Genomic DNA, 13147 nt, shown 5'->3' on the forward strand with positions numbered 1-13147 from the left:
TACTTTCTTTATATATAGTAGTATGTATATGTCAATCCCAATCTCCCAATTTATCCATCCCCCACCATGAAGACTAGAAGCTTTGAGAAAATCCAGGTCGGCCCACCCAGCATGGATGTTGGCAGGCAGTCATGCTTCCCCGACAGTCTTCAAAGGCCCAAGCACAGGAGGATGGACAGGGAGGACGGGGAGGATGCCATGTGAAGACTAAGGTGAATCGCTGCCATGTGGACACAGGGAGGATCCCATAGGAGATTCATAGAAGTAACTGGGGAGGGGCAGTGCTCAGAAGGTCTTAGTTTCTAGAATGAAGAGGCAATGGCTTAAGTAACCATAACTTGAACAATAAAGTAAGTGACCTTACTTTATATCAATAGTCTAGGGATGTTGGTGATGTCATAAAATTGTAAAAATGTACCCCTTTGGCTTAGTGAGGTCCAGTCATTCATTTATTAATCAGTAATTTACTGAATCCTTCTTTCAGTGACACAAGTCTGAATATACATATTACCTGTCTCAGGCCCTCTTCTAGGTGTTAGGGATACAGGCTCTAACAAGCAAAAATAAAAGAGAAAAAGGACAAAACACTTCTCTCAGGTTGCTAACTACATATACCTAAGACTAGCAATGGCTTCCGAAGAAGGCAATGGCACCCCACTCCAGTACTCTTGTCTGGAAAATCCCATGGGCAGAGGAGCCTGGTGGGCTGCAGTCCACGGGGTCGCAAAGAGTCAGACACGACTGAGCGACTTCACTTTCCCTTTTCACTTTCATGCATTGGAGAAGGAAATGGCAACCCACCCCAGTGTTCTTGCCTGGAGAATCCTAGGGATGGCAGAGCTTGGTGGGCTGCCGTCTATGGGGTCACACAGAGTCGGACACGACTGAAGCGACTTAGCAGCAGCAGCAGCAGCAACAGCAGCAATGGCTTCACTCTAAAAGCAAGTAGACCTGCTTACCAATGTCTCCTGCATCAAAGGCACTTACCTTAAAATGACACAGTCTAAGCTCTAAACAAATTCCCGAGAGCATGACAATTGAATCTAAACCCCTGCATCTTTGAAACATGATTTACATAGAACACTACTTAAACATTCATTAAACAGAATGTGAGTGAAATTAAAAGACGCTTGCTCCTTGAAAGGAAAGCTATGACAAACCTAGACAGCATATTCAGAAGCATAGATGTCACTTTGCCAACAGAGTTCCACATTGTCAAAGTTACGGTTGGACAACTTTCAGACAAAGCGACTGAACAACAGAATGTGAAGGATATTAGCATAGATATTCTGTCATCATGTGTATATCAGTTCAGTTCAGTCATTCAGTTGTGTCCGACTCTTTGTGACCCCATGGACTGCAGCACACCAGGCTTCCCTGTCCATCACCAACTCCCGGAGACGACTCAAACTCATGTCCATCATTGTGGGTGATGCCATCCAACCATCTCATCCTCTGCCATTCCCCTCTCCTCTCGCCTTCAATCCTTCCCAGCATCAGGGTCTTTTCCAACGAGTTGGTTCTTCGCATCAGGTGGCCAAAGTGTGGGAGTTTCAGCTTCAGCATCAGTCCTTCCAGTGAATATTCAGGACTGAATATATATAGTGTGTATATACACGTATCTATCTATCTATATATTTCTACATATACACACATATGTAAGCCTAGTAAGATCCGATGTTCCTAATGACCAGTGTCTGCAAAGTCAAAGAAAACACAAATGGACACGGATGCCTTAAATGGTGATAACATTTATTGAGGGCTTACTGTGTGCCAGACATTGTTCTGAGAACTTTACATGTAAAAATTCATATAACCATCTGGACAACTCTATGCAGTAGTTACTATTATTATCTCCATTTTACAGCTGACGAAATTAAGGCACAAGGAAATAGACTCACAAAGCCAGTAAGAAGCAAAGCCAAAATTTAAGCCCAGGAAACTGGGCTGCAGAGTCAATGCTATTGACTAACCATATTGCCTGATCAGTCTGAGTAATGCACATCTTTACTCTAGGATTTTTTAAGGGAAAGTCTAAGGGACAGATTCTCAGAATTCCTCTGTGGATTGTGTTCCCTTGCCCTAAATTCCCAAGTTCATAGATTCAGCCGACAATGACCCCTGCTCAGGACATGCTCCTGATTCTCCCGCGTCCTACACGTCTCTTCTACTCCCCTTTCCTCCTCCTGCCCCTCTGTCCACGCCCACCACAAAGGTTTCATTGCCAGAAATGGAGGCCACAGCATCCACTCCTGCCTTCACTTTAGCCCCAGGCCCCTTCATGAAGGCTGCAACGCCCGCCCACCAAGAACTGTGGATGGCCTTTGATCCTACAGAATGAAGTACCTGGAGGCCAATGGAAGTACATTTTTATCCTGCTCCAACAACTTTATCATGGGAAATTTCTCATAAACAAATTCTGTTATATAACATACATGTGTGTGTTGTTTGTATACATATGTGCATATATATATATATAAAACTATATACATATCATTCAAAAATGGATGTTCTTTGGTGTGATGATGGCGTTGTGAGTGTGTCTTTTTGAAACTTCTTTATCTGTTAGGAGTAAAACTAAAATATTCATAGGTAAGCTGTGAAGCTTTGTATCTGCCACAAACACTCCAGTTAAAAAAAACTGTTCAGAGGCGTCCCTGGTGGTCCAGTGGTTAAGACTTCACCTTCCAATGCAGGGGGTGTGGGTTCTATCCCTGTTCAGGGAGCTACAATCCCACATGCTTTGTGGCAAAACAAACAAACAAACAAAAAAAAAAACCCAAAACATAAAACAGAAGCAATATTGTAACAAATTCAATAAAGATTTTTAAAATGGTCCACATCCCCCCCCCCCAAAAAAATCAACTGTTGAGAGCAAGGACTAGATGAAATAAGACTTTAAAATGTTAAAAAAAAAATTTTTTTTTTGAAGCTGACTGAAGGAGAGGAACAAGAATGTCTATACTTTTGGTATGACTGAAATTTTCCATAAAAAACTTCTTGCTCAGAAGAAAATAAATGAGAATTAACGGAGCAATTTGTTTGATATGAGAGGTGTCTTCAGTTGCTAAAAATTCATTACAACCAATATTGATTATTAACACAGTCCAGGGGTTGGATGAGTCCAGTAGTTTCAGCAAGAAAGGTCAGCCTCTGCCCCAAGGGCTTGCAAGCAACAAAAACTCACACATCCTGTTCTATTCCTTATTTCTTTTCCACAGACATGGGAAGTCCAGGAAGGCTACTTGGAGGAAGGACGTGATACTTAAGATGGATCTGGAAGGAACTGGGAAGGAAGGTAGAAGAAGGGAGGGAGAAAATATTTCTGGGGACATCACAAGAAGGCCAGCTTACCCTCGAACCTTCAGAAGGTTTTTCCTGTGGCAAGTTGGAGAAGCTGTGAAGATGTAGATGTGGGTTTAAACCCTGGGGAAGACCTCCATCAACAGAGCTGCCTGGAGGGACAGTGAGCCATCCCCGGGTTTCATGGGGATCCCCATTCCATGTGAGCGTAGATAAGAAGAAACAGTCACCTCTCAGGAGTTTAATAGGAGGGCTTGAAACATTAACTGGAAACAGGAGTAGGCATTATATCCTTATTCATGTGAAAAAACATGTGTCATACTCAGCACTGAGATACTAGGAAGACCGGGCTGAACAAATAAGCCTGAATCTCACAGTCTCAAGAAAATAGGTGGGAATCAGGATCATGTAATAGTAACAACAATAATAATAGTCATATGCTTTTATAGAGATTCTTTTCCTCCCCGACATGGCTCCCGGAAGCCATATGACTTTGGTTTCCAACAATCACTAGACATGAGCCCAGGGCTGCAGCCAGTCCCCTGTTCCTTAGTGCTGGCAATGCCAGGCTCTCAGCAGCACCAAGGACTGCTCTGCAGGACACAGACACCCACGCATGGAGACTCACATCACCCACCAGCTCTCATTTCACCCCCAAAGGCAGCTTTTTCAGAACATCAGACTCAGGTGGTTATAACTTCCTGAACTTCTGCTTCTTCACCTGTAATAAGGGATAGAAGCCTAGCTTTCTCCAGTGGGATAACATATGTGAAATGTATTATATGTTAATGTTCCATGTAAACATATAAATGTTATACAGTTATTTACATAGAAAATAACATGTATTAATCTCCAGTCACCATGGATAATAAAATGATTAATTGGACGAAGCTCCTTTGGCATCAGTTCCATGAGGGTAATAAAGACTATGTCTCCAGGACCGTTGTGTGAAGTTCAGAGCCGGGAACTGAGTCGGTGCTCGATAAACACTTCCTGAATAAATGGGTCCAGCCGAGTTGAGCGGCCACAGAGAATTAGTTTAAGGGCTGGAGGTCCACGCCAGTCCTCCCCGGTGGTCATCTCCCTCTCCAGCTTTCTGCTCGTCCCCCTCCGGCTCAGCACCTCCGGACCCCAGGCCGTCCTCACAGACGGCGGTGTGGTCTCTGTAGGGGTCGTCCCTGTGCTCTGGGACCGCCTGGGGGCACCTGGGGGCTTTCCTGCGGTGAAGACACCAGCGCTGGCCCCATCCCCGGCAGCTGCAGGGCGCCTGGGCCGCCCAGGCGTAGGCGCCCACAGGCACCGCCAGCAGCACCGCGCACAGGATCACCGTGGTGTGCAGCAGGCGCTCTCGTCCCTCCAGCCCGCCGTCGTCTCGGCCGGTCACAAAGACCACACACCGGCCCTGGCGTGGAGGCTGCCCGCCGAGGCTAAGGCAAATCTCGTATTTTGTGCCAGGGAGGAGATCATCCACGGTGTACGTGTTGATTCCCGGGCCGACGTGGACCACCTTCTTCCTGAAGGCTTCATCCGACGCAATATAGAGCGTGAACCACGTCTCAGGAGTGTCCGCCGCCGCAAACCACTCTAGCAGGATCCCGTGCACCGTCTGCTTGACCACCCGCAGGTCAACATAGGCACTGCTCTCCGAGGGGGAGAAAACAGAACGCGGTGCGAGCAGGGCCTGGGCGGGCTGGACGCGGAGGGAGATGACCATGGTACTCATGCCAATGGGGTTGGAGGCCATGCAGGTATAATTGCCTCTGTCTACCAGGTGGGCAGCAGGTATGACCAGCTCAGACAGAGTAGCATCTTCTGCAGTAAACGAGGTCAACACTGGGTGGAGAGAGAACAAAACAACTCCGGTAGACATCTCTCTGATAAACAGTCAGCTGGAGAGTGTCCAGCAATGCTGGTGTTTTTGTTTTTGTTTTGGGTGGGGGGTGGGTGTTTGTTCTTGTTGTTTTTAAAGTGGTGGTGACCATTTATTAAGCATGTGTTTGGTGCCAGGGTTTTGCCTCCTGGGCTTCCCTTGCGGCCCAGCGGGTAAAGAATCTGCCTGCAATGCAGGAGACCTGGGTGCAGTTCCTGGTTTGGGAAGATCCCCTGGAGAAGGGAAAGGTTATCCACTCCAGTATTCTAGCCTAGAGAATTCCACGGACTGTGTAGTCCATGGAGTCGTAAAGAATCAGACACAACTGAGTGACTTTCACTCACTCACTCTTTTGCCTCTCAGCAACCCTGTAAGGTAAGTAACCAATTTTTACACATGGGAAGTTGAGGACTAGAGTGATTAAGCAACTTGTCCATAATTAGAATTGTTCAGAGTCATCGATTGATCTGGAACCTTGTTCTTCTGCCTATGAAGACTGCACTCTTTCAGCTTCACTAGCTCCTCCTACCAACTGACTTTAGCCTTGCCAAGCTATCCCCTGGTTTCTAGGAGATCTCTCACAATAGTGTGATTGTACAATATCATGAGCTTCAGGAAGTGCCTTTTTACTTTGCAGAGGTAGAGTGGCTCAGAGCCCGGAGCCAAATGCCTGGAATCTATCCCTTACTAAGTAAATGGTCTTGCACTTACTTGGTAAATTAGTAAAATCCATGTACTAAGTAAGTAGAGTTGCTTAGATTCTCTTGGCTTCAATTTCCTCACCAGTAAAATGGGATGATAATAGTACTCACTCCATAAGTTTGACAGTAAGTGGTCAGTATGTGTTAGCTGTTACTAGTATTGAGAGAATGGATTGAACATGATACCAAAGAGACTGATGATAACGCATCACAAGGGATAACATCTGGATGTACCTCACCACTCTCAAAGAACCCACAACAACAAATGCTGTATTTCTCCTTCACTGGTATTTAACCTTGAGCCAATAAGATGTAATCAAAATGATAGGACAAAGTCAAAATTTCAGTTACTTAGGTATTTTTTCCAGAGTTTTGCCACCATGTATTATATAAACTACTGCACAATTGCACTCATCTCACACGCTAGTAAAGTAATGCTCAAAATTCTCCAAGCCAGGCTTCAGCAATATGTGAACCGTGAACTTCCTGATGTTCAAGCTAGTTTTAGAAAAGGAAGAGGAACCAGAGATCAAATTGCCAACATCCGCTGGATCATCGAAAAAGCAAGAGAGTTCCAGAAAAGCATCTATTTCTGCTTTATTGACTATGCCAAACCCTTTGACTGTGTGGATCACAATAAACTGTGGAAAATTCTGAAAGAGATGGGAATACCAGACCACCTGATTTGCCTCTTGAGAAATTTGTATGCAGGTCAGGAAGCAACAGTTAGAACTGGACATGGAACAACAGACTGGTTCCAAATAGGAAAAGGAGTACGTCAAGGTTGTATATTGTCACCCTGTTTATTTAACTTATATGCAGAGTACATCATGAGAAATGCTGGACTGGAAGAAACACAAGCTGGAATCAAGATTGCTGGGAGAAATATCAATCACCTCAGATATGCAGATGACACCAGCCTTATGGCAGAAAGTGAAGAGGAACTAAAAAGCCTCTTGATGAAAGTGAAAGTGGAGAGTGAAAAAGTTGGCTTAAAGCTCAAAATTCAGAAAATGAAGATCATGGCATTTGGTCCCATCACTTCATGGAAAATAGATGGGGAAACAGTGAAAACAGTGTCAGACTTTATTTTTCTGGGCTCCAAAATCACTGCAGATGGTGACTGCAGCCATGAAATTAAAAGACGCTTACTCCTTGGAAGGAAAGTTATGACCAACCTAGATAGCATATTGAAAAGCAGAGACATTACTTTGCCAACAAAGGTCCGTCTAGTCAAGGCTATGGTTTTTCCTATGGTCATGTATGGATGTGAGAGTTGGACTGTGAAGAAGGCTGAGCACTGAAGAATTGATGCTTTTGAACTGTGGTGTTGGGAGAAGACTCTTGGGAGTCCCTTGGACTGCAAGGAGATCCAACCAGTCCATTCTAAAGGAGATCAGCCCTGGGTGTTCTTTGGAAGGAATGATGCTAAAGCTGAAACTCCAGTACTTTGGCCACCTCATGCAAAGAGTTGACTCACTGGAAAAGACTCTGATGCTGGGAGGCATTGGGGGCAAGAGGAGAAGGGGGCGACAGAGGATGAGATGGCTGGATGGCATCACTGACTCGATGGACGTGAGTCTGAGTGAGCTCCGGGAGTTGGTGATGGACAGAGAGGCCTTGCGTGCTGCGATTCATGGGGTCGCAAAGAGTCAGACACGACTGAGTGACTGATCTGATCTGATCTGATCTGATATCTGAGTGACTGTATTTCTCCGGTTTGACTTAGATATTCCCAGCTGTCTTCTAGATAGTGTTGAGATACTTCTAGAAAGGCCATCCCTGGCTTCGTGACGTGCTCCAAACCTGCAGGGTCAACACTAAAGATGACTTCTGCTGGGGTGTGAAAGCAGAGCCTGAGCTTCAGGAAATGAAAGACAGGTTCGAATCCCAGCAGTGGGACCCCTGGAGGTCTCTCCCTGGGTTCCAGGATTGCAACTTCAAGCCAATAAGGTCTGATCAACATAGTGGTAGGAAGTGTAAAATTCACTCAATATCTAGGACTTCCGAACCTTGTCTGGTAAGAGGTAGCTGGAGGTTAGGGAATGACAGAGTGAGGAAACACTTGTTAAAACAAATGTTCTCAGGGTCTCCCCTGGTCTAATTGAACCAAATCTCCAAAGAGAGGTCTGAAAATTTTATTTTAAACAAGAACCTCAGATGAGTTTTCTCAGAAAAGTTTAAAAAATAAGTAATAAGTTATCTCTAGACTCAGTTCTAGCCATAAATTCTATGATTTAAAAATAGTATAGTATTTTGCATCTAGAAGGCTTTCAAAGAATATATGTGTTCACATACAATATTACAATATTTATACAGTATGTTAAGTCAACTAATATATATTTATGTCTTACATACTGTATGCTACATATATATATGTAAACAACAAATACATATGTAATATATATATACTTACATCTCATAGAGTTCTATATGCAACACATATATAAATATATTATTATATACACCTGTGTGTAACAAATATAAATATCATATTGATAGATCTACATGCAACAAATATGTAAATATATTAGTATATAGTATTTACATCATACGTCTTATAGAGATCTGTATGCACCCATTTAAAATAATGCCAATAGTGGGGCACTATCTTGGCATTCTTTCTGTCGTGGTGAGTATAATTCAGGCCTGTCCCAATCTTGCTTGCACCCCTCCTTCATGATTGATCCAGTTTAGAACTTCTCTTCTGAGGACAGGGTTGCTACAGAACTCCCCAGCCCCCCAGATACATGGAGAGGGTGCATGCACTTACCATCAAATTCCCTCCATGTGCTCAGAGGATAAGTCCAGGCAATAGTTGGTGAGGGGCTAGCCTGTGCCAGGCATCGCAGGGTCACATTCTGTCCCACCTGGACGCTGACATTGGCACTGGGGGTTGAGATCTGAGGCTTCGTGCAAACACTGAGCTCCGTTTCATGAAAAAGTTGCCCTGCCTTGAAGAGAGGACCACGGCACATGAGATAGGGATTCACCAGGATGACTGGAAGGCTGATGGACTTGATAAACTGGACAAGTCCCCTTAGGCGGCAATCACATAACCAGGGGTTGTCGTGTAGCGCCAGCACCATGCTGGAGAGCATCTCAGCCTCATGGCCAGACTGCCGGTGTTTCTGGTAGGCTGGCCAGTTCAAGAAGACATTCTTGGATACAACTGTCAGTCTATTGGAGGATAGGTCAAGGTAGGTCAGGTTGACCAGGAACTGAAGAGCCAGTTCAGGGAGTGCATCAATCCTGTTGTGTTTGAGGTCCAAGATCCTCAGGAGCGGGGTGGCACAGAATGCTGTCCACGGTACTGAACGGAGTTTGTTCCCCTCCAGTCTCAGTTCTTTCAGTTCTGACAGGTGCTCCAGGGCTCCTGGGTGAATCACAGTGACATTGTCAAAATTGAGCCAAAGGTACTCCAAAGTGTGCATGTTGATGAAAAACCCTCGGGGCAGTTCAAATACGGGTGAGTGTTCAATTCTCACTTGCTTGAACTCTTCAGAAAGGTTCCTTGGAATCTCGCCCAAAGAGATAGATATGCACTTCAGAGTCCTATACAAAAAAACAGAACAGCTTTGAGATGAACATCAAGAGTCTGGAAAGTAGGATCAGAGTCATCCTGGTATTAGATGTATGAATTAGAAGGGAAAAAATGCAATTCACTTGAGTTAGACCCATTCTGGTAAAAATGCAAAGTTTATCAAACTTCAGCACCAACTAAACCAACTAAAGTGAGTTTCAAAGAGATTTTGCTGATTTCCTGCCAAATCTTAGTCTTCTCCCACACCACATCATCCCCAAAGAAAACCCACTCCCCCACAACCTTCTGGGATCTTGCTAGCCCAGCGCACCTGCCAAAACTCTCCTCTGAGCAGGCACATCCTGGCAGACAGGATGGCTGAGCCACATGTGAATCCAGAAAGACCAGAACTAGCAGGAAATAGTGAGGAACTGAAGCCATAGCCTTCTGTAAGAAACTACCTTATGAGTTTTTTAAATAAGTACAGTCCAAGCCTCCAAGTGGCAAATCCTATTATTGGTAATCCATAATGATGTAGGTCAGCACAGCAACCGCAAAGCCCTTGGATGCCCTGAGGTCTGTAATGGCCCAAATCATAAGCTCAGTAAGAACCCAGAAGAGGGAGCTATTTCTCCTAACTAGATAGCAAATTCACTCTCTTTCTGGCTCTTCAGTCCAGAGAGCAAACTATCAGGCAGATGTCTAATTCAATCCTTATACTGCCTCCCCTCAGTCTCACATGAAAAGATCAGAGAAACAAGCAAATAACGCTTTTCTGAGCACCATGGTTCAGGTGATTTGGCCAGAATTCATCTAAAATTCATCAATCACAATTGGCTCCTGAAACCCAGAACTTTCAACCAGTCTCTAAATGCAAATTCAGATGATGGTTGACAAAGTAATTTTAGAACCACTCTTATCAGTGGCAATATCTCCAGCATGTGGTGGATTCATTTGTCTTGTGAGTTAAGACAGCTTCACCTGCTGCTTGGATGACCAGAATCAGAGAAGCATCATATACAGAGGTTAAACCACAAGATTGTTGCTTTCTGATTAAATCAAAGCATGTTTCTTGTCCTGAATCACATAACTTATCCTGAATGCAGTGTATCTCACATGTTAAATTTTTTTTAAGTGAGATTCTATGTGATTCTGGATACTTTGCCATTCTTCATTCATTCAACAAATATAAATTGGTCATCTGCTCTAAGCCACACCCTTGCTAGATGCAAGGAATGTTGTGGCTAGCAAGACTGCTATGAATCTGGTCCCATGAGGCCTTCTGTCTAGCTTATGCTTCCTAATCTTGAAATCTTTGAAAAGTGAATTTCTCTGTGCAAAGTGAGAAAATTAACACTTTTTAGTGTTTCCAGGAAATACTAGGATTATGCAAAATAAAGTATCTAACATATAGTAGGTACCCAATAAAGTTTAATTCACCTCCCAGACCAACAGACTCTTGAAGACAGTCACTTTCTTTTACTTGGGGTACTATTACTTCTGATGACTGTCAAAATTCCACGGCTTCCCCTAAGATTCATCATATATATTATACCCTATAAAAGACCTCAGGGAAGAAAATCCGCTTAATCGCTAACCAGTGATGGGGAAATGGGTCACCAACTAAGCTGATTATACCCCAGGCTTTCCATCCAAGCCAAATATATTTGCTGGAGTTTCCAGAGAACCTAACTCTACAATATGGCTAGATATCTGGACTTCCTCTCCAGGTAAAGAAAAATTAGAAAGGAAGGAGAGTGCCATGGGCACAAAGCTATGGTCGACAAGGAGATGTGCTGCCTAGACACCCTTTGAGAAATGAGTCAGTGCTTGCATGCCCTTCCCAAGGCAGCCCCACGCAGAGACTGACGGTGGTGGGGGAACAGGGACCTGGCCAGTTTGGCATGATAGGGGACAACTCCGATGGGTGGTTCTCATTCCAGAGTTCCCTAGCAGGCTGGCCAAGGTTTTGTCAGGCTTGCTTTGTGGGAAAACGTGATTCAATCCACGGGTATCACAAATGACCAGTGAGTTCTTTTCTCATCCCAAAATAAAAATGCCAAAAGAGCCCTACATCCACTACAATTTCTTCTCCGTTCATCCCATCTAGCTTTCTTAAAAAAATCCTGCTCAACTCAGCCTTCCAGTGGTCTGCCGGGAGCTTGAGAAGAACGCCCACTGGCATGTCCTCTCTGAAATCAGCCAGATCACCTTTGCACTGCTACTTCTGTCCTGACTCCTTCATCCTCTGGTTTCCTTATCTGATATTTGGTCATAGGGAGTAGCCGTGCTGTTGGCTAGAAGACTAAACTCAAGAGATGGAACAACAAAGGGAAGGGATCTGAGAATACTACACTTCCATCTCCCTTCTGGCAGGATGCTCTTAGGAACTTGTCTCTTAGGATAGAGACGGGGTAGAGACGGGGTAGAGACGGGGTAGAGACGGGGTCATGGAAGAGGAGTTACTCTATGTTTGTGAAATAATTAGATAAAATTGGCTTCTGGACAGAAGCAGATTTCCTGTCTATTCAATTGGAGAAAAGTCACTCCAACATGACCGGAACTTTTTTTTTTTTAATATTTATTTATTTGGCTCTGCTGCATCTTAGCTGTGGCATGCAGAATCTTTAGTTTTGGCATGTGAACTCTTAATTGCAGCACGTGGGATCTAGTTTCCTGACCAGGGATCCAACCTGGGCCCCCTTCATTGAGAGCATGAAATCTTGGTCACTGGACCACAAGGGAAGTCTCATGACCAGAACTTTGGAAGAGCTCAGACTGAGAACCAGACAACCTGCTGGGGAGCAGGTGTGCTATCTTTCCTCTTTCTCCAGCTGGGGTTTTTCCTTCTTTCCTCCACCTGCTCCAACCACATCTGAGATGGTCCTCTAGGCTCCCCTTGCTCTGGGGCGTGCCTGTGACAGACGCACAGAAGACTATGTCCCTAGGCCCTTTTGAAATAGGTGGGCTACATGACCAATATTCACGCCAATGAAATGTTGGAGGAAATAATGTTTCAAAGGTCCCTCCATGATTCTCCAAGTTCTCTTCTCTCTTGTTGGAACAAGCATTGCCATTCCAGGTGGTAGAGCCTTCATCAACCTGTGTCCCTGGGTGAATAAGAGAGCAGGACCCTTTCTCCATCCTTATTTCCCACTCACTCAAGTAGACTCCATGAGAGCAGGAATGTTTCTATGTTAAGCCACTGATATCTGGGAGCTGTTAACACAGCATAAGCCTAAGCTATCCTGACTACAATGCCCTTATAATCAAATAAAATATGCTCAAATAATTGTAAGTTGATTTCTGTCTCTCTTGGATTAAAAGTTTTCAGCTCTAGTCTTCTAAACATGCTGCTGAGTCTCTTGATTAATATCCTAGTTTAATAACCACATCCACTTCCCAGGATTAAATTTCGCTTGTCTGCCTTTTAGTACCCTGTAAGGTTGCAAGTCTACATCGAGTGACCTACTATGTAAATCAGGAGGAATATAACCATGTTGCATTAAAAAAAAAAAAGAAAGACATTATGGAGATGTCATGATTTCAGCCAAGCCCCAAACAAGGCTTCCTAGGGCCACATGCTGTGGGATCACCATAGTACAGGCTGGTCTTCAGCATCTGGGAGATTAGAAATTCTTTTCCCAAGACTCTAAGAAGACATTAGGTTTTCAGGGATTGACTTATACTAACCAGACTCATGTACCAACAGACTAATATATAAACAGGACATCATTTTATTTTTTACAA

The 13147-nt window shown here is 44.2% G+C and overlaps 1 protein-coding gene across 1 annotated transcript; it reads right to left on the reverse strand.

Annotated features, from left to right (window-relative positions):
* Positions 1–4342: 4342 nt before the first annotated feature.
* Positions 4343–9838, reverse strand: LRIT2 (leucine rich repeat, Ig-like and transmembrane domains 2). Its single transcript, XM_027530720.1, has 3 exons — positions 9729–9838; positions 8648–9429; positions 4343–5136 (listed from the first exon to the last, which is right to left on the reverse strand). The coding sequence occupies exons 1-3, from the start codon at positions 9836–9838 to the stop codon at positions 4343–4345; spliced, it is 1686 nt and encodes a 561-aa protein (XP_027386521.1).
* Positions 9839–13147: the final 3309 nt, after the last annotated feature.

This window comes from Bos indicus x Bos taurus, chromosome 28 (assembly GCF_003369695.1).
Source record: "Bos indicus x Bos taurus breed Angus x Brahman F1 hybrid chromosome 28, Bos_hybrid_MaternalHap_v2.0, whole genome shotgun sequence".
NCBI classification, from domain to species: domain Eukaryota; kingdom Metazoa; phylum Chordata; class Mammalia; order Artiodactyla; family Bovidae; genus Bos; species Bos indicus x Bos taurus.

Coding starts and splice junctions, on each gene's coding strand:
- LRIT2 (XM_027530720.1), bottom strand. CDS start 9,838: ATGGCTTCAGTTCCTCACTATTTCCTGCTAGTTCTGGTCTTTCTGGAT. Junction 9,430..9,728: donor TCAGAGGAGAGTTTTGGCAG/GTGCGCTGGGCT, acceptor TTTTTTGTATAG/GACTCTGAAGTGCATATCTA. Junction 5,137..8,647: donor CACATGGAGGGAATTTGATG/GTAAGTGCATGC, acceptor CTCTCCACCCAG/TGTTGACCTCGTTTACTGCA.